Below are 18,806 nucleotides of genomic sequence, written 5' to 3'. Positions count from 1 at the left end.
GAATGACGACTGTATTACCGCCATTATGCTGTCCAGTCCTTGATGTCTGAAGTGTATGTTCTAGCCGATCAAGGCCTTTTGTTGTGCTTCATAATATTTCAGAGTGAGTTTGAAAAGGGGCGAGGAATGATTGATTTATGTCACATCTTTTAATCTCAAACGTTGTCATTCTGATGGGCAGGATAGATGTGTATTGACTATGAATAAAAGCACCAACTCCATACACAACTGGTTGAATTCTAACAGTAATTATGAAATCCATCGCAATCCAGTTAATGTGGTACAATTATGGTAACTTTCCCATATTCAAGGGTTCCCAGGAAATCCAGAAATAGTGTGGAAATCCTTTAATCTTGTGGGAATTTTGCAACTCTATTTACAGGCCTGATGTGGCCTAAATCAATGTTCACTGCACAGCAATGTAGGAGAGTTAAACCAGGCCTCAGAATAAGGCCTCATAAGCTATGTAACATATTTTCATGAAGACTTACATTTTAATGATAACTTACATTTAAAGACTCACTTGGTGAAGGCCGTGAATTCAACAACCATATCTGTTACTCTAACTAACACTGTCATGGGTGGTAACTCTACAATTTACTTGAGAAAGCAAAGCACACAGGAAGATGGAGTCCAAAATGGTACCCTATGCTCTACATGGTGCACTTTCAGTTTGGAGTCAATGTTGTGGCGACAAGCAGTGCACTGCGACAATAGGGTGCCAAATGGGACACAATGACGTCTAAAATGGGCCTTAAAGCCTCGAATATGAGTGGTTTCTCAATTTTATAAGAAAGGCATGATGGAAACTTCAATGCAGAATTGATTGTTAATCTCATGCTCGGCTGACGCTGTCAAAATTTAAATGAAGTGTTCCCCTTGTACCCTAGCAATCAGACCTCAGCAACGGCAACTGTCCTGTTCCTGGAACTAGAAGGTTACATGCAGCCTAGACACATGCATGCGCACACACGCACACTCAAACACGCACTTGTGCAATTGTGTATTTGTCATTGTGCACACTGCAGCACACATTAAGCTGCCATTATCTGCATATACACACTGAAAACAACGTAATAAAAGAATGACAAAATATGTACCATGTATATTCTCTTGAATGTTGGATTGACTGGAAAGAAAGAGGGATCTATATTTTAGTAGCCTAAGTATGCTTTTAGTCAGCTTTTAGAGTTTAGGTTGGTCCATCAATAAATAAGAGAAACACCCTAAGTATCCTGTAGACAAATAAAATCTACGCATGAGTTGTTTATGGTAGCTATATGGCCTGTTTTCTTTAGATTCTTAAGTCAATTTCAACATGCAACCCTCCAAACATTATATAAACCCATGAATATGAAATGGAACATTTTCCTCTCAAATATTTTCAAATATTTAACTTTCCAGCAAATGACCTACTGCATGAAAATGCTCTTTGTAAAGTTTATATAGCTTTTTTTATTCACCTCATTGCACAATGTCACCTAACTTTCAACAAATGGATATCAAAACTGCATTTCTTTGTGCATTGAGATGTCTCTACCTCTTCTATATTAGGTAGATGTATTCTGCTGATCTGTTCAATCTGCTGTATATGAGCCATAACACATACACAATAACAGATGACTAATGTCTCAGCCAATCTGAAATATAACCAGGAGAGAAAGTCGGTTTCATTGCTCTTCTGTTAAGGTGGTTTGGCTTAATTAGTTCAAATGTCTTTAGACTTAAACATATTCCAGTTGGAATAAGCATATGGCGAAGCAGATTCTCAAACATACCAGCTCTAGTTACACTACTGTCAAAACAAGTCTCCATGTTGTCATTTTAGCGGGCTAGATTGGCCGTGCTGCCTGTGTGAGCGTTGCGAAATTAATCTAAACATACATGTTATTCAATTATTTTATCTTAATTTCTCACGCTTGTCAAAGTGCGTCTGTGTTGCTCATTGCCAAGCGCTCAAATAGAACCTGGTTCTATGTGCTGCAAGTCTTATAGGTTGACACCAACATTCCACCCCACATGTGGCACAGCAAGATGATGGAAGAGGAATTATTCAAAAACCTTTACAAAAAACAACTATTTCCCCTTCTATGTATGGATTAATCCTCAGAGTAGAGAACATGAAAAAGGAATATATAACGATTTATGAGAAATCTTTAGGCTACAGCGTCGGCAGAGATAAAATGCTAGGCTACTAAATTAATAGGGGCCATGTACTGTAAACCCTATATTCCTTCCTTCCTGAAACACAGAGAAAAACCTATTTCCAGCTGGCTCAAATATGAGAACATGTTTGATATGTCTGCCATATACCTTAAATACATTGGGCAACAATGTATTAAATGTGTTTCTTGAGAGAGAATGCTTTAGGCTCAGTCTGATCATAATCTATCATAATCTCTATTCAATTCATTGTTGGGCAAATTGATTTCACTGGAACATTTAATAAGACTAGCATATTTCCTCTTTAGCTATTGGATGCATTCAGGAGTCATCTTTACTTATACATTAATACAGGCGGCCAAATTCTGACACTGTAATTTTGACCAATCAGATAAGCTATTTCACCTGAAATTCAAAAGAGTTGTAACAACAGCCAGAGTAACCTGTCATGACACCGTATCCCTGGAACATGAATCTAGCGCCACCCGCCCCGCCACCCCTCAAATCCCAATAACCGCCGCTGATAACAGACCATTCTTTCACCTTTGCATACAGTAGTTAAATATCACTAATTAGAACTAAACTGTAATGACTCTGTGTTGAATATAGTCAATACAAACTGCATATAGGCGAGCAACTGCAATTTACATAAACACATCCACTCACAAAGCGAACAAACATAGCACGGGTGTCCTGACTGTTAGTGGTCACTAAAATCTCCATGGTAATTATCATAAAAGAAGTATTGTTAACCCGTGTTTTGGCTACACATCCAATCTGTCCCCCATATCATCTAACCGTCCACTGCTTCCAACTGGCTCATCCATTCCATTTCCTTTCCTTTTGTTATGCGTACTCTGTCTACAGTCAGTATTGTATGGAGGTCTCAGCTAAGTAACTAAAATGTACAGACAACCACCCCCTCCCACACTTCAAAGACATCCCAGAAACCACTATTCGGAGCCTATGACCCACTGTAAAGGTCCCTATGTTTTTACAGTTATCGTGGCTGCTTCACTGCTTACCTTGTCGCCTGCCGGCGTTGCGGCCAGCCCACTGACACAGACCCGTGTCTCCAAGTCCCCCTATTCCCTACGCAGGGCACTCATTACCTATTGCCTATAAAGTAGTTGGCAGTACAGGACACAGAGAATAGTGTGGCGTGTGTGTTGGGGGGAGGGGGGGTTAACATATCCTTTGCCAGCTCTTTCTCCCCAACTGTGGTTCCCATTGAGACAGAACGGGATGTTGACAGCGTCTGACAAACTGCCTCAAACATACAGTAGACGCCCCCCCCCCCCTCCCCCGCCCCGATAAGACCATCCATTATCCCCTGTCATGCACAAGGACCTGAGCCACTAACCAATGGATTCACGTATCGGCTTTGCGTTTTCTCCCACCTTCCTTCCATTCCTGTATTTCATTGCTGCCGTGCCACCGCCCCTTACAGGCTTACAGATCGACATCTCTAATTTATCACATGTCAGCACCACTCCGTACCTTTACTCCTTTATAGCTGCAGGTTTAATGTCTGTCCGAGGGGCCGGAGGTTGCCTCTAAGCAGAGCATGTGGGCATGTGGATCATCTTCCCTCAGTCAAGGTCCTACCCGACTCCAGGGCTCAGAAGCATGGAGGCAAGACCCCCCCCCCCCCCCGCGCCAATACTGTTAAATAAATAACAGTGAAATATATCGGGCAGGCAAGCAGTTTAGCTCAATCACAACCCAAAATACTGTCACTTGAACAATTTATTTCCCTGTACTGTGCCACACAGAGGCTAACTTAACCAGTGCATCTCGACGCGAGTCCTTGGGACCCAAAGTCCTGTTGGTTTTCATCCTAGCCCTCTAAGTAGACCAATTCAGGGGTTCTCGGAGTTGAGAACCCCTGAGCAAGACTATACTAGCCACATCAAGTTCTAACCTAAATTAATACATGCACTATTCTACTCCTGAACATGTCCTGATAAAGAAAACAACACTTTGTAGCCCATTTTGCTCACCTTTACCATTGATTTTGGAGGGCATTGTACTATCTGGAACTGTAAATATGTAAATGTGCATGCAAACTGTAAGTCCCTGTACATTATTGCATAGAACCCTTACTGCTTAAGTCCACATGTTCCATGTACAGTACGTCAAATTTGGTAGATTTCGTGTAGTCTGTCCATATTTTGTAGCGTCCTACCACCACCAAATTAACACCAGGTAAAAATGTTTGCTACGTTTTTGTAAATGTGCCTAGCTAAAAAAGGCTATTCTGATTTAGATTCTGGACATTTATCTTCTAACAAGATCTTTATCAGCGTTGCACAAACTCTATACCTATTTCTGCCTCTGTCTAAGAAAAAGAAGACGAACGGGATGTATGGGAAACATACTAAATAGACCCGTTTGTTGCCCTTATTGGACTCAATATAGGTTACCTAGATCTACTGTAAATGTAGATTTCATGATAATATTCAACGGCAAATGGGGTTTGGTTTAAACAAGTGACCAAGACCAGACTATAATGCCAGAAATGTTGGCTGCACACTTGTGTTGGACATGCTAGTCAAGTGTAGTCAGGGACAACGGTCCTTACCCTGCGACAATCCATCAAAACAGTTGTTACAGATTCATTTTCCATTGTTTTCCCCCCAGTGATACTGGTAGAGTTTATGCTCCAAGTCCCATTGGAGAGATCAGACTCTCTGGGCTACTGCCTCCGGTGCACAAAGTTACTGCGTGGATTTGAATCCAGCCAACAGCTCTTCCTCAAAAACTCTCCAGACTTTCCTGGCTTCCATGTCAAATGAAGCCTGACATTTTAAATAAAATAAGAAATAAATCCCCCCCCATTTGCTTAAACTGCTTCACAGCCACATCAGCGTCGCCAGAGTAAGAAATGCTGTTCCCAATATGCAAGCGCATACCTCCCACTTAGTTGAAATGCATTCGAATCAGTTGTGCACGCACGCATTCCTGACAGGTTTTGCTGTTAATGGACAGTGTGTGCGTAGAGCTTCGCTATTTTTCATTCATTTCAGAGAGCAGATATCATAATTTGCACATGATATATTGGGGGAAAAAACATGTTAATAAAAGAACAGTACATATTTTAACACTGGCATGGTCTGAGTGTCAAGTGACGTTAACAGTGTTTTATACCTAAGTAAAAGCAATAACTTAATGTTGACATTAATGTGCACCAGGAGGATAAAAGAAAGGACACAATTTACAAGTAAAGGTAGGCCAAATATTTTCCTCACTACTGATCCCATCATTATTAGTCATTCAGCCACATGGGGGGAAAGAGGGGAAGGATGAGACCATTTTTACTTAAGTGGTCCCCTAGACAAGGAGGAAAAAGACAGAAGTAAAACTACTAAAGTACATCTACCCTTATTTCAGGATGTCCCATGCCAGGTGAAATGACAAGAATGTACCGAGTTTTTAGTGGCCTTGGAAATATGATGGTTCCAGAACAATGTGGTCCTTTGGTTCAACTTCCCCAGGTTAAGGGTCAGATGAACCTATCAACTTGCCCCCGGTTAGGGGTCAGATGAACCTAGTCATTGGGTAAATTGACCAATCAAAAAAACAATTGAAAATAGCCTTTCTTTATCAAATATTATTTAATAATGCATTCTCCCTTTCCAAACAGTCTTGGTTACGTTCATAAGGGTGACTTTTAGCAACATGTTTTAATGTTTGTAGGAGGTTATAATGAATGCACACAGAGCAGGCTGGATGGAGGGATGGATCCAAGCGCAGAGCGCAGGACGTTTATTGGGGAGTAGCAAAGGTATATAAAGGGACAGGCTGGAACGAAGTCAAAGGGCAGGCAGAAGGTCGGTAACTGGATATCAGTGCCGATCAGAGGCTGAAGTACAGTAGGGGATAATCCAGAGAGGCAGTCAGGTAGGCAGGCAAGGGCCAGGATACCAAAACAGACTTAATACTTCGATCAGAAAAACAGAGTGCTCAGAAAAAAAAAAGGCTCAGTAAAGCTGAGCACACACCAACAATACCAAACAATGAGCAGCAAACACAGAACTCATACAGGGCGAGTAAACGAGACCCAGGTGCAAACGATAATGACAAATGAATAGGCTACGTTAAAAAACAAAGTAAGAAAACAGGACAGAACAGGGCACATTCAAGATCAAATGCAAAAACACAGAACCTCACAGAGGTGAAATATATATATCCTTATTTTCACTGGAGTACAATAGGTTACGGGTTCAGTATCTTAACTATATGGATATTGGAAGCCCAAACCCCGGTCTTGTCTGTACAGTCTGCTTATCGAGCATTCCATGAAGTATTGCGATGAGAAGTATAGCCTCTAGGGTTTAAACCTCTGTGATCATTTTCTTTTTTAACTAAGTGTGACTGAGTCCTGTGTGCTTCTAATATTGTCTGTACATTGGGCTTAGTGCCACCTAATGTGGAAGGCTATGGATATCCGTTGAGCTGTGTGATTTTGTAGGATGATATGAAAAAATATGGTCATCATCAAAGACAGTTACTGGTGTGCAAATCACCAGCGCTTGTGTTGACGTGTTGTTGGGACGCTTAATTTTAAGTTTATTTTCTTACACATCAACTGAAAAGCTTGACTTACCTTTGTTTGGATAGGTCCAGGCATAGTTCCTAAGCCACATTGATAAACTTAACCAAGTAGTGTTCAAGTTGTGACAATACACTGTTTCTGCCTAAAATTATTGATTATCATCTTACGCTGTTCCCAAAGAAGTTGCTCATGCGGAGTTCAGCAGCTTGTCCATTTTAACACAGTTTAGGATTGGAAATTGGATTAGGAAACTCACTAGCTTGCTTGAGGTCATGCTCAACCATTGCTCTAGAACAGTGGTTTTCATACCTCTCCTCTGGGAACGCCTGTCCTTCTACATCTTAGCTGATGCCCAGAACTAGCACACCAGATTCACTAATCAAAAGCTTGAGGATTAGTAGACAATTTGAATCAGGTGAGCTAGTTCAAATAACCAGACTGGGAATGCTGAGGCTCCCTTTGGGGAGGTTTTAAAACCACAGTTCTAGAGTGTGTTCTAGAGAGAGTGTTTGGGTCTTATGCAACAGGGGGATAGTGGTCTTCTATTGGATATGAGCTGCAACTGGGAACCCGTGAAGTGTATGGAGAAGCCAGGTGACATCTGATAACTTGAAAACACCAGGCGAGCTGCGGCAGCCTGGATGTGGTGTTTATACAGTAGTACATTCTATTCTACTGTACCACTGCAAATACAGAGCAGGCATGAACGGAATGTGCGACACAAAAAAAAGTAATCCAACTATTTATTTAAAGTGGCACTGATGAGTAAAAGCAGGTCCCCGAAAATATGTGTTTATGTGCCACATGTCATCAAAACCACTCGCTTTCAAACCATCGAATTTCATGGCAAACTGAGATATGATAGTGATTCTACTTACAGATTACGCACATATATACAAAACAGAATGTTTTTTGTTATTTGCTAAAGTTCCAGACTGCATCTTTAACAATTGTTATTATTTTCTTTTATAGCAATTATGAGTTGAGTAAATGAATCCCTCCAAAAGAGTGCAGGTGAATTTCAGATGGTTTCTTTAATAGATCACTGAAACAGCTGCATGTGTCTGACTGTGACCCACACAGTCACTACTACAGGAACTTTACATCACTGACTGACGAACACAGGCACAGACATAACAAGCCTTCATCTCCTTTCTGTACAGAGGATCTGGGGATAGAATGTTTTTTTTTTTTAAATGTATACGTTGCTGTCTGACACTTGACTAGGACTCAAATGTCTGCATCCAGTTGCAGGTGGTTATGAATTTAGCTCTATTATTAACATAAACTTGAACTAATTAAGACAGATGGATGTCTAACCCAAACTGCTGGATGATACAAGAATGTGGTATTAAGAACCAAATATCACCAAATAAAGAGAAGTTGAACATGTGTCTGCTAAGGCTTTCCATTTCCTTCCCAGCTGGTGTCAGCCCCTTGGGACGTCAGGGTTGAAATTTGAACATTGTATCAATACATGGACGGGAACTCATTTCTTATTCGTCCCCTAACCATATTATCCAATCATATTATCCATATTCAAACGCCACCTGGTGTGTTTTCAAGTATCCAATCCAAATTTAGGCTTTGATCTGATCATAGGTTTATACAACGCACAATTTTCCATTAAGTCAACATATGCAGTGTTCACCATGAATGTGGTCTCTATGATAGACGGAACATTGCCTTCAAAACATAAATTGTCTGTCTTTGCACATAAACAGTCTTTTAAAGTAAACAGTGGCAAAGTAAAAAAAGAGCCAGGGTGGCGTGTATCACAACATCTGTCAATGAACGACTGACCGTCGTTTGGCCCTGGCTGACTCATTCACTACCGTTAAACAGTACTGTTGCAGTTAGTGGGACAAGGCAGCTCACTGGCCGAGTCCTCCTGACAGAAACCAAACATCAGTTCCAGCCACTAGGCCCTGGTCAAAAGTAGCGCTCGATGAGAAATACTCTGGCATTTTGGCGCTCGGGGGCGTTGTCGCGCATCAATTAGGCCTAGAGTACACTGCTACTTGAGTTGAGTTGAGCAGTCAGTCCCACATGACAGCCGCTAAGAAATCAGCTGCCAGTTTCTAGCGGGGGAAGTGTGTGTGTGTTGGGGGGGTGATAATGGAACCTCTGGCTGAAGTCTCAAATGGCACCCTATTCTCCATGTAGCACAGCGCTATAAGGACCTATGCCCTGGACAGAAGTGCACTATATAGGCAATAGGGTGCGAATTAGCAAACAGCCTCTGTCTTTCCCTCCCACCTACTGTACGTTCCACACAGACCTCCGGGTCTGCCACTGTCATTGGCCCTGCTTTAACCCTGTGTTCGACTCCTTGAAAAGCCTGTCAGTGAGGGAGATGGCCTAATCATAGTCTTGTTTGATAGCTGCCAGAGACCCAGGCCAATTATCCCGCGGATAGATTTAACGAGATCTCAACACTGCTGGAATCTCAGTTTCATAAACTCCGCCTCTCTGGCTGTGGGGTTTCTGGGAAACCAGGGAATGTTGGTAAATAAGGAAGCTGTCACGACCACCGATCCTGGCCCGGTCCGTACAGATCACTGGAAACTGTCCACCGGGGCTTCTAACCTGCTGCAAAAACAACTGATTCTAGACCAGGCTATTTTCACAGAGAGAGGTCCACATGTGAACATAAATAGAGGACTGACAACAAGAAGAAATACAATCATCCTGTACATGGCTTCTATAGAAAAGAACTTGTCAGCTTGTTAGTTTACGTCTACACTGAATTGCTTTAATACAGCAGAAACCAGATCATACTCATTTTGTCAACAGCAAAGACATGGGCTGTATTTACAGCCCACTGCTCCAAATGTAGTGCCCTACCTTCAACAGGGCTCAAAGGGCTCTGATAAAAAGTAGGTCACTATGAAGGGAGAGTATAAAAAGAAAACACCGGAGCAATGAGTGAAACATTGGCAATAGAGGACCAAGTAATCCAAACGCTTCATAAATCAATGCCATCAACATTAAGAGTGGGACCCCCCTACAAGCCTTAACCATTCCCTGCTCTCACGCTCCACCTAGCCGTGACCCCGCTGTCGCTTCCTATAGACCTACAACCCTATTAGAATGGAGGGATATCATTGGGGAGGGTGGGTTGTAAGTGTCTGTGCATGTGTGCATCCAAGATAACTAGGTCAAAGTCATAGGATGCACCTTAAATGGCCCCCTGTATAGTACAGTACTTTTGACCTGCCAAAAGTAGTGAATACTAGGGAAAAGGGTGCCATTTGAGAGTCAGCCAGAATACTGTATTAAAAGCAGAGACCATCTGTTCTCGGTGAAGGACGTTCCGGGTCAGACAAATTGTTTCAAGACTCAACAGTAACTTAATCGTTATTACTTTAGGCTGGCTGGCTACTGGAGACGTAGTATGTGCTTTCTGTCGAATATAGGCTGGTTTATATGTAAATAGCACAACACACAGATCACATATTTCCCTGTTTTTTTGTGTTTAAAACATTATCGATCAAAATACCAACACAAACATACAGCACTGCATTACATAGTGGAGGAACAGTGAACAACCTCAGTTTTTTTTTTATATATATATTTTTTTTTAAGTGTTAAGAGACTCTGAGAAAATAAACACAGTATGTGTCCTAAACGCCAACCTCTTTCCTACTTCGTGCACACGTTTTGACCATGGCCATCAGCACTGGTAATACTAGTGCACTAGACCGTATATAGGACAGGGTGCCACTTGGGATACGGGCAAAGCCAACCACTATTGATTGTTCTGTCCCTTCAGGAGCAACACTTGGCTAGGTGGAGGGGCGGACTATACATAGTTACAGAATACACAGCCAGACCGCACAAAAGACCAGAGAAGAAGCAAACAAGCAGATCCGGGTTTCAGAACACTGGAAACGAGGATTCAAGTAAATCTCTGCCTGTTTGAACTTGCCCAGCTTTAACACGGCAACCTGGAAAGTCCCCAAAAACCAAACCTGTCCATGCGGCAATTAGAGACAGACTTGAGCGATCTTTAGTATCGTCGAGTTATTTGACGTCGTGGATAGGGATCGCGTCATTGTATCCCCTCCATTGTGGCGTTTGAGAGCATGGGCGGTGCCACGAAGGCCATCTCCAATTTGTTATCAAGTTAATTTTCTTTGACTATTTCTATGAGTCGGCAAACCAACTGAAGGGTGCATACTACTACCTGTAGTGTATTGTTTCAACAGCTATGAAGCCAAGCTTAGCAATTTCCCGCCGCCTGCACTTGTTTTACACACACACGTTTTTACACTGGTGTATTTGATCCATCCAGTTGATCGATTACGTTTTGGCTCCACGTGTTAAGTGAAGAGGTTGCAACCGAAAAAAAAACTAAAACCCAAAATCTTTCTTCATTTAAAAATGACCAGTGAGTCTATGAGCAAAATGTTCCATCTGCTTCAAATTCTAAAGATGCTAAAACCTGCAAAATCTTGATTTGTCCAAAGCACCGGAACACTTGTTACCTCACGCATACTGTTGTTTCATGACAGGTTTATCATACAACTTATGTTGTCTTTTCATGAGAGATGAATCCTTAGCCCGTAAGGAGTTTCGCCCAGCAGACTACTTCTAAATGGCGAAACTCCTCGATTGGCGATTCCCGTGCTCAAACGTCTCTATCCATCTCTGTGATTAGATCCCAAGCCTGCCAAGAAGTCCAAACACTGTATATTGGCAGCACCAGCTGGAGATGGCGTATGCATTCATTCACCTAGTTAAGCATGATCACTGACTGAAGTAACTACTGACCACAGAGAGAAAAGGAACAGGACCAAGCAACCGTGGGTGCATAAGCCTGGGTCCATAGAGTAACCCAGATAACATGCCTCATATCTCCACAAGGCCGTGCCGAGGCCCTCCTTCAGAGAGAACAGGTTGGTGTGGGGAGTAAGAAGAGTGTCTGGGTGATAGGGGAAAAGAGGTGCGTGCATCATATTGACTGAGAGGAGTATAGGCCTGTTTGTATCACAGAAGCAATAAGAGGCAACGCAGAGGCAAGTTTCTGTTCCCAGTTTGTTTGTGGTTGTCCTCAATTCTCTCCTTTGTTTGGTACTCTCTTGTCATTCTCTTTTTGTCTCTGTGTTCCTCTTTCCACCTGCCGTTTCCTGTGCCCACCCGTGACATGTGTAAAACCCCCAACCTTGTCCAGGTCCTGGCGGAAGAAGAGGCGGGAGCCACAGAGGGAGGGGGGTGGTGGTTGGGGGGGGTGCGGGGAGTGGGAGGGATTGCGGCGATTGACGGGCCGCCTGGCCCCCTCCCCTCAGCCGCACGAGATGACCGTGAAGCGCTTGGAGATGCAGGACATGTTGTGGAGCACGATGCCCAGGAGAAAGAGCAGGACGCAGGCCACCAGGATCACCGTGCACACGCCGGACCACGTGGAGCCCTTGCCCCCTCCGCCGCCTCCCCCGCCGCCGGGCCCCCGTCTCTCCGCCTCCCCCATGCCGTCGAGACTCATGCCCAGGCCCAGGGGCTGGAGCTCGGGCATTGCCACCATGGCCACGTCCACCTTCTGCTGCCCGCCGGCCCCGGGCAGGAACCGGCAGCCCAGCTCGCCCGGCAACAGCGGCCTGTCCTTGGCGACAGGCAGGGGCATCATGTAGCAGCCGTTGCTGGGCAGGCGGATGAAGACGGGCGTGTGCTCCGAGGCGTGGGGGATGGCGATGACGGTGACGATGTCGGGGTCGTCGGGAAGCTGGGAGACGGAGAGGCCGGCGGGGAGATGGGTGACGCCGCGGCACCAGGGGCAGCGGATCTCTTTCTGGCTCGACCTCATCTGGGTCAGACACACGGAGCAGCATGTGTGTCTGCAGTCCAGCAGTTTGGGCCTCCGCCGCGGGCTGTAGTAGTTGAAGCAGATCTGACACTCCAAGATGGAGTCCTGCGAAAGAGACAGAGTCTCCATTTTGTTTCCGATCGTTGCCGAGGGTCCTCCCGGTCAAGCCGACTCGCGTTCCGTTTCGCCTCACTCGCCAGAGCGTGACGCTATCACGGCAGCGGGCTAGTTTCACGATGCAATTTTCTTTTATGTGTTCAGGACACGGAAGTGAATGCTCTCAACTCTTGTCCTCTTGCATAATTAATTGAAGGTTGCTTGGAAACCTCTGAAGAATATTTCTTATGCTGTAAATGCACTGGAAGGGGGCCAAATGGCATCCTAAATCCTCTGCAAGGCGCTGGAACCCTCCAAAGACCACCGCTGCGCTGTTTTGAGAATGCAGGCTCTCCTCTGCTCCGGGCCAGCCTTCCCCCTCAGCGTCAATGTGATGTCACAGGACGACCAAGGTCACACGGCGGTTCTTCTGTGAAATAAGAGAGAGGAAAGCAGCGTTAATGGGCTGGAGAGAATCGGTGCGGAGAGCTAATCCGCGCGCGTAGAAGTGGGCATTGACACTGACAGCAGAGCAAATATCACGGCTGGGGGCGCGGCATGAACCGAACAACAGGCGGGCGGGCACGTGGGCTTTGAGCGCATCCCAAAGTGCCGCCCTATTCCCCTATATAGCACACTCCTTTTGAACAATGCCCTATGGGGAACAGTGTGCCGTTCAATAAGTTGCCATGTACCCTCTCATAACCTCCGGGGAATCTGTTTCACTCATCATCAAACAGATAAGTCAGTTATCTGCCCTGCCCCTATCAACGGTCTGCCTCTCCACCCGGCAGGCCGGCACATCAGCACGGAACACACACACATGGGCGCCCGCGCCCCTGCCCCTGCCAAGGGGTGGGTAGAGGAGGGGACTCCCATCAGTGTGTCATTGTTCCCTGGCGAGCGTCCTGTTCCTGTGGTGACGAGTCTATAGTTGATGCTTCAAGGCTGCCGGCTCGGATAGGCTGAGCTCACCGTGACGAAATAAGAGTGTGCACATGAATCACCCTCACCCACAGAGCTCTCTTCAAACACACACCACGCACACACCAAAGTCGGTCGGACCTTTCAGAATTAAAATGCCCCCCCCCCCAACCCGAAGCCTAGCCCCAAACCTCAAAGCCCCACATTACATACTGACTTCTTCCAGTGTCCAGAAAAGTGGATTGACAGGATACACACATAGAGTCGCATTTGAATATTTAGCTACTATTTCTTAGCATTTATTTTGGAATAGATTGCTCGATAAAACATGTACAATAAATGTATGTAACTATCCTGGTTCTTTATAATCCTTTACCAAGCAGCTGAATCCAATTCACCATACTGTCTCATTTTGAATTACATCAACAAATACTGAACTATTATGTAAGCGAATCATACATACATACACAATGAGCACACCTAATTGCCTATTTGCATTCATACCCCAGTTTTCTTCGGTGGGCTTTGTTGTCACCCATCATCTTGGCTGTCATAGGGTGCACTAAGCTCTAAGGCACTCATCTAGCCAGATTCGATCTACCAGGTCAAATATAGATTTCTACATACGTAAGCGGACCATACAGATTTTTACATTAAGCCCTTTATGTTCAACATGCTCCAAGACGACTGCCCATATCCAATCCAATATTATGGGTTTACAGGTGAAGTTATAACTTACCGTAGCTGGATTGTGCCAAAAAGAGAAGCTGTTAGAGAGTTGGATATCTCCCAGAGCAAATACGGAACTTCCTTTTGGCAGAAAGCACCCACATTTTGTATTGCCCAGAAGACAAAAAAATTCTAATATCGGTGACACAACTAATAATACAAAGCAAAAATTTAAAAGTATGTTTTCAACATCAATGGTTTTGGTTTTAGCCATGTTTTTACTCCAAAATGGCAATTATTGTTTTGACCAAAGATTTCCAGACTAAATGTTCAGTATCCCCAACAAACATTCGATCTACAATCCATATCTGTTGTAATAAGTAACATTTTAAGTCCACCTTTCTCCCCAAACAGTTTCGCTGACAGGGATATCAAACATTCTTTCATAAATCGTTTGTCCATTCTGTATAACATCAAACATATGATTTTTCATGCACACGACCATGACACTGGAACACTTAACCTCACAGACACGTGAGGTAGCTCACACAAGCTACATCATCAAAATCAATATTTATTATAACACACAACATGGCCAAAATGTATTTTAACACACGACATAGCCATCAATTATTATAACACATGACATAGCCATAATAGTGATCAAAACACATACCACAACCATACTTAATGGAAAGTGAGATTATTATGATTATATTTATTGTCTGGGAAATCACACATATTGGGACATCTCAGGACACCAGGGCTGGCAGAAGATATCTGATAGTGGTTGGGTTATATCACTATATTGGTAATTATTATCCTCACTTCAGTAAACTTTATTATAGCTGCGCACTGTTTATATGTATTAGTTGGCCTCAGGCGGTGGGAATCTCGTCTTTAGGTTTCTCTTACGCCCCCTCCTCTTGCATAATAGCTATGTTAGTTACTTCATGTAGAATCTGTTATGACACAAACCCTTACAGACCATTAGATTCTCTGAAAATATTGTGCTAAAATGCTAAAGAGGGTCTCTCCCTACGCATTTCTCCTTGACTTTGGGGTGTGGAATGGATTTGGACTCAAAGTGAAGCGAAAAAAATGTCTTCCCGCATTTGTATCTCCGCCCTACAGGAACACAGTAACACGGTAGCAGGCTCGGCGCATGTCTAAGAAAATGACGGTGTCACGGTGGACCATAAAACCATTTTCAGGGTGACCACAGATACTACTCATCTCAACGGAATTGTCAAATGATATCTTGTCAAGTTATACTCGTCGGCTCCCATAGCCGTTCGCTCACAGGGCGCAATGGTGTTGCCGTCATATTGGTGAGGTTAACGTGATTCCGGAGGCTTCCCATGGACCTCGACAAGAAGCAGAGCACTGCCCAAGGAATACACTCCAGCTGTAATGTGTTGTTTGTCTGTCCTCTATTGCACTGCTAAGCTATGCAACCCGTTTGCCGCGGGTAGCGTCGCCGCCGCACACGTACGACAGAGCTCACTCCTCTTCTCACTTACCTCCCTGTCCCCTTTCAAGCCCAATCCTACCATCCATCCCTGGGCAAAACGTGACCCCCCCCCCCGCACGTACGACAGAGCTCACTCCTCTTCTCACTTACCTCCCTGTCCCCTTTCAAGCCCAATCCTACCATCCATCCCTGGGCAAAACGTGACCCCCCCCCATCACTCCAATCTACCTGCCCTCCACCACCCCCTCCCCTGTAGGCAGAATACATCTTTCTGTGTCTGTCCTGGGGCGATGCCCCCTTCACTCCTCACTCTCTGCGTGACCTAGTTTTCTGCATTTTCTACCACCATGTCAAAGTCAAGCAAAAAAGCAATTTTACTGTTACAGAGGAATAGAGAGGGAGAGAGAGAGAGGAAGACAGAGAAAGAGCCCTTCAGGGGTAAGACAGCCAGGGGTATTAGTAAAACCCTTCCTAAGATAAGGATTAGCTTTGATCTGACAGAAATGCTTGGTTCAATATTCCTATCCACCCACTCTTTCACTCACATTTCCTTACCTCCTTCCTTTTCTTCCCTCTTCCCTTCCATCTTCTGTTATTCACTTTCTACTTCTCTCCCGCTCCCTGGCATTGTACATTTGTTACCGATTTTTGCATTAGACCTATTGTGGAATTAAAAAAAAAAACATCACGGTCCATGAGCAAGCCGTTGAGCTAGGCAAATCTAATGTCTAAAATGTTCTCTAGTAAGTACTCAAAAAAGAAACTGTGAAGGACTTCAGAAAAGTATTAATACAACCCAATGTTTGGTCCACCATATGAAGGTGTAAGAAAGAGAATAAATCCCAAGATTTGATCCTTCATATCATTTGACTGATTAAGGAAGGGGTAAAACATCTCAAGATTTGATCCTTCATATCAAATGACTGATTAAGGAAGGGCTAAAACATCCCAAGGTTTGGTCCTTCATATGATATGAAGGTATAAGGAATATAATACACCCCAATGCCTGGTCCTTCATATCATGTGAATGTATAAGGATGGAGTAATACATCCCAAAGTTTGGTCCATCATATCATATGATTTTATGAGGAAGAAAATGGTATGAAGGGGTGAGCACTGCTGGTAGCCCCAATCCCTGTCCCCTTCACTGGCCCATGCAAAAGGACAGATAAACAGTCCATAAAGTGGGGCCGTACCACACACACACACACTATTGTACATCCTTTATAACTTTTCATTTCACTATAAAGTAAGGTACTACAGTATATGTATAAGTAGATCAACGTCCACTACATTGTACCCCACACACATCCACTGTACTGGTTCTCTCTCCAGCTACAACTGCCTCCAGAGCGCACACAATCAGCCAAGGAGAAAGTTCATTCCTCCTCACAGACTGCTGCTAAAAATAACCAGGAACACACACATACGCACTCTCCCCAAAATGATAAAGTGGTTGGAGCTAGACAAAGAGAGGTGAGGAAAGGAGGCGGAAGACAAAAGGAGAGGAAGGGACAGAAACAATGGCTAGCACTGTTCAGCCCAAAAGTCCCAAATGGTACTGTACCCAGAGTCCCAAATGGTACCCTGTCTCCCTATGGGTCTTGGTCTAAAGTAGGTGAAAGAGTGTGGTACAGGATGCAGGTAAAGGGCGACATTAGACCTGCATCAAGGCTAAATAGTTCCCTTATTTGAGAGAGAGGCTGGCTTGCATAAAATGACATGAGCTTTTACTCAAAAGCCATTACACAAGTATGTATGCATGAACAGACATTGATATGCGCAGAGTGCCTTGCTTTGTGAGCAACTTAGCAGAGGAGTTGCCACTTACCAGTACCTCAGGCACAGTCTGACAATCTTCTTTTGCACAATGAAACGGTATGATGTTAACCCTATTATCTTTCAGATACACTCTTGAAAGTGTTTTTTCTTTTTTTTTTCAGACTCCGCATTTATCTGCCTGTTCCGCCCTGATACTTAGCTTCACATTTAAGTGTTTCACAGTTTTCATAATGGGGAAAACAACACTATTTGGCATAAAGTTTCATTTATTTTTAACACACTTAGTTCACATCACGATGTTCTCCATGTTAGGTTTCACATTGCCAAATGTCAAACGAGCTAAAGCCCCTGAACAAAACATGAAAATCAACCTGTCATTTGCAAAAAGCGAAACGTGTCCCAAACTTCATATTACGGTTTTCTCTTTAGCTCCTCTCCTGCTAACTGAATCGATGACATTGCTGCTTAAGGAGGGTTTCAGACATAGAAAATGAATCAAATGCTTGCAGTCAGAAAAGCACAATGCAGTATATTTCCTAACTACTATTGCAGTTTGAGAGTGCCAGAGAAAAACAGTCTCATCATTTCAACAATATCTTCCAATAGTTTACAGCTTAATCCATGTAGACTCAACACACGTTTTATGCAATAAAAACAAACAAAAAAAAAATCCCTGGGCCCATCTCTTTAACAACCACAAGCTCTAGCTCATGTTAACACATAGACTAATGGAAGAACTCCACAAATGAAATGGAGCATGCTAGAAATCTGTAGCATAAACATTGTTTAAAATGAAATTGGTTTCAAGTCCAAGACGATATGAAATGGCACTGACTGAATGGTCAAGTACATTTATGCTCAACACTATGTTAATCCTCCACTCAACAATTTAATCTCAGTTACACTCCGATTAGTTTAATACATTGTGAGTTAAGCACACAGGCGAACAGAGAAGAGCCTATTTACCCTTGATAGAAGTATGTGAAATATTAAAGTGTGTATGGATGTGCGTGTGTGGTTGCAACTTGGTCTCAGGACACTACGTAGACTATTTTACGAAAATCCATGGCACCGGATTTCTTATGATATGTGACGTTACGTTAGGTTACATTACAATGTGCCCCAAAACATATGATACATAACCAAATTATTAAAACGCAACATATCTTACAAACGCTATTACAACGTATCAAATGTTACGAGTGCTATGAAAAAGTAAAATAACATACAAACACCATGATATTTACGAACGCTATGAAAGACACATTTTTAACCACATTTACTTGTGTTTCAAACCAGCGACTTTTGGATGAGAAGGAAGTCACCCTACCCACTGC

At 43.6% G+C, this 18,806-nt stretch overlaps 1 protein-coding gene across 2 annotated transcripts in view; it reads right to left on the bottom strand.

Annotated features, from left to right (window-relative positions):
• Nucleotides 1–6,629: 6,629 nt before the first annotated feature.
• Nucleotides 6,630–18,806, bottom strand: part of rnf152 (ring finger protein 152) — a 49,581-nt gene continuing 37,404 nt past the window's right edge. For both annotated transcript variants that reach the window (XM_013139511.3, XM_013139512.3), the window contains exon 2: nt 6,630–13,050. In XM_013139511.3, the coding sequence (XP_012994965.1) occupies nt 12,009–12,653 (645 nt within the window). In that variant the 5' untranslated portion in view covers nt 12,654–13,050 and the 3' untranslated portion in view covers nt 6,630–12,008. The remainder of the gene's footprint in view (nt 13,051–18,806) is intronic.

The sequence above is a fragment of the Esox lucius genome, chromosome 21 (genome assembly GCF_011004845.1).
Source record: "Esox lucius isolate fEsoLuc1 chromosome 21, fEsoLuc1.pri, whole genome shotgun sequence".
NCBI lineage: Eukaryota > Metazoa > Chordata > Actinopteri > Esociformes > Esocidae > Esox > Esox lucius.
Note: the sequence above shows the minus strand (reverse complement) of the source record. Positions and strands in the feature narration are given on the sequence as shown.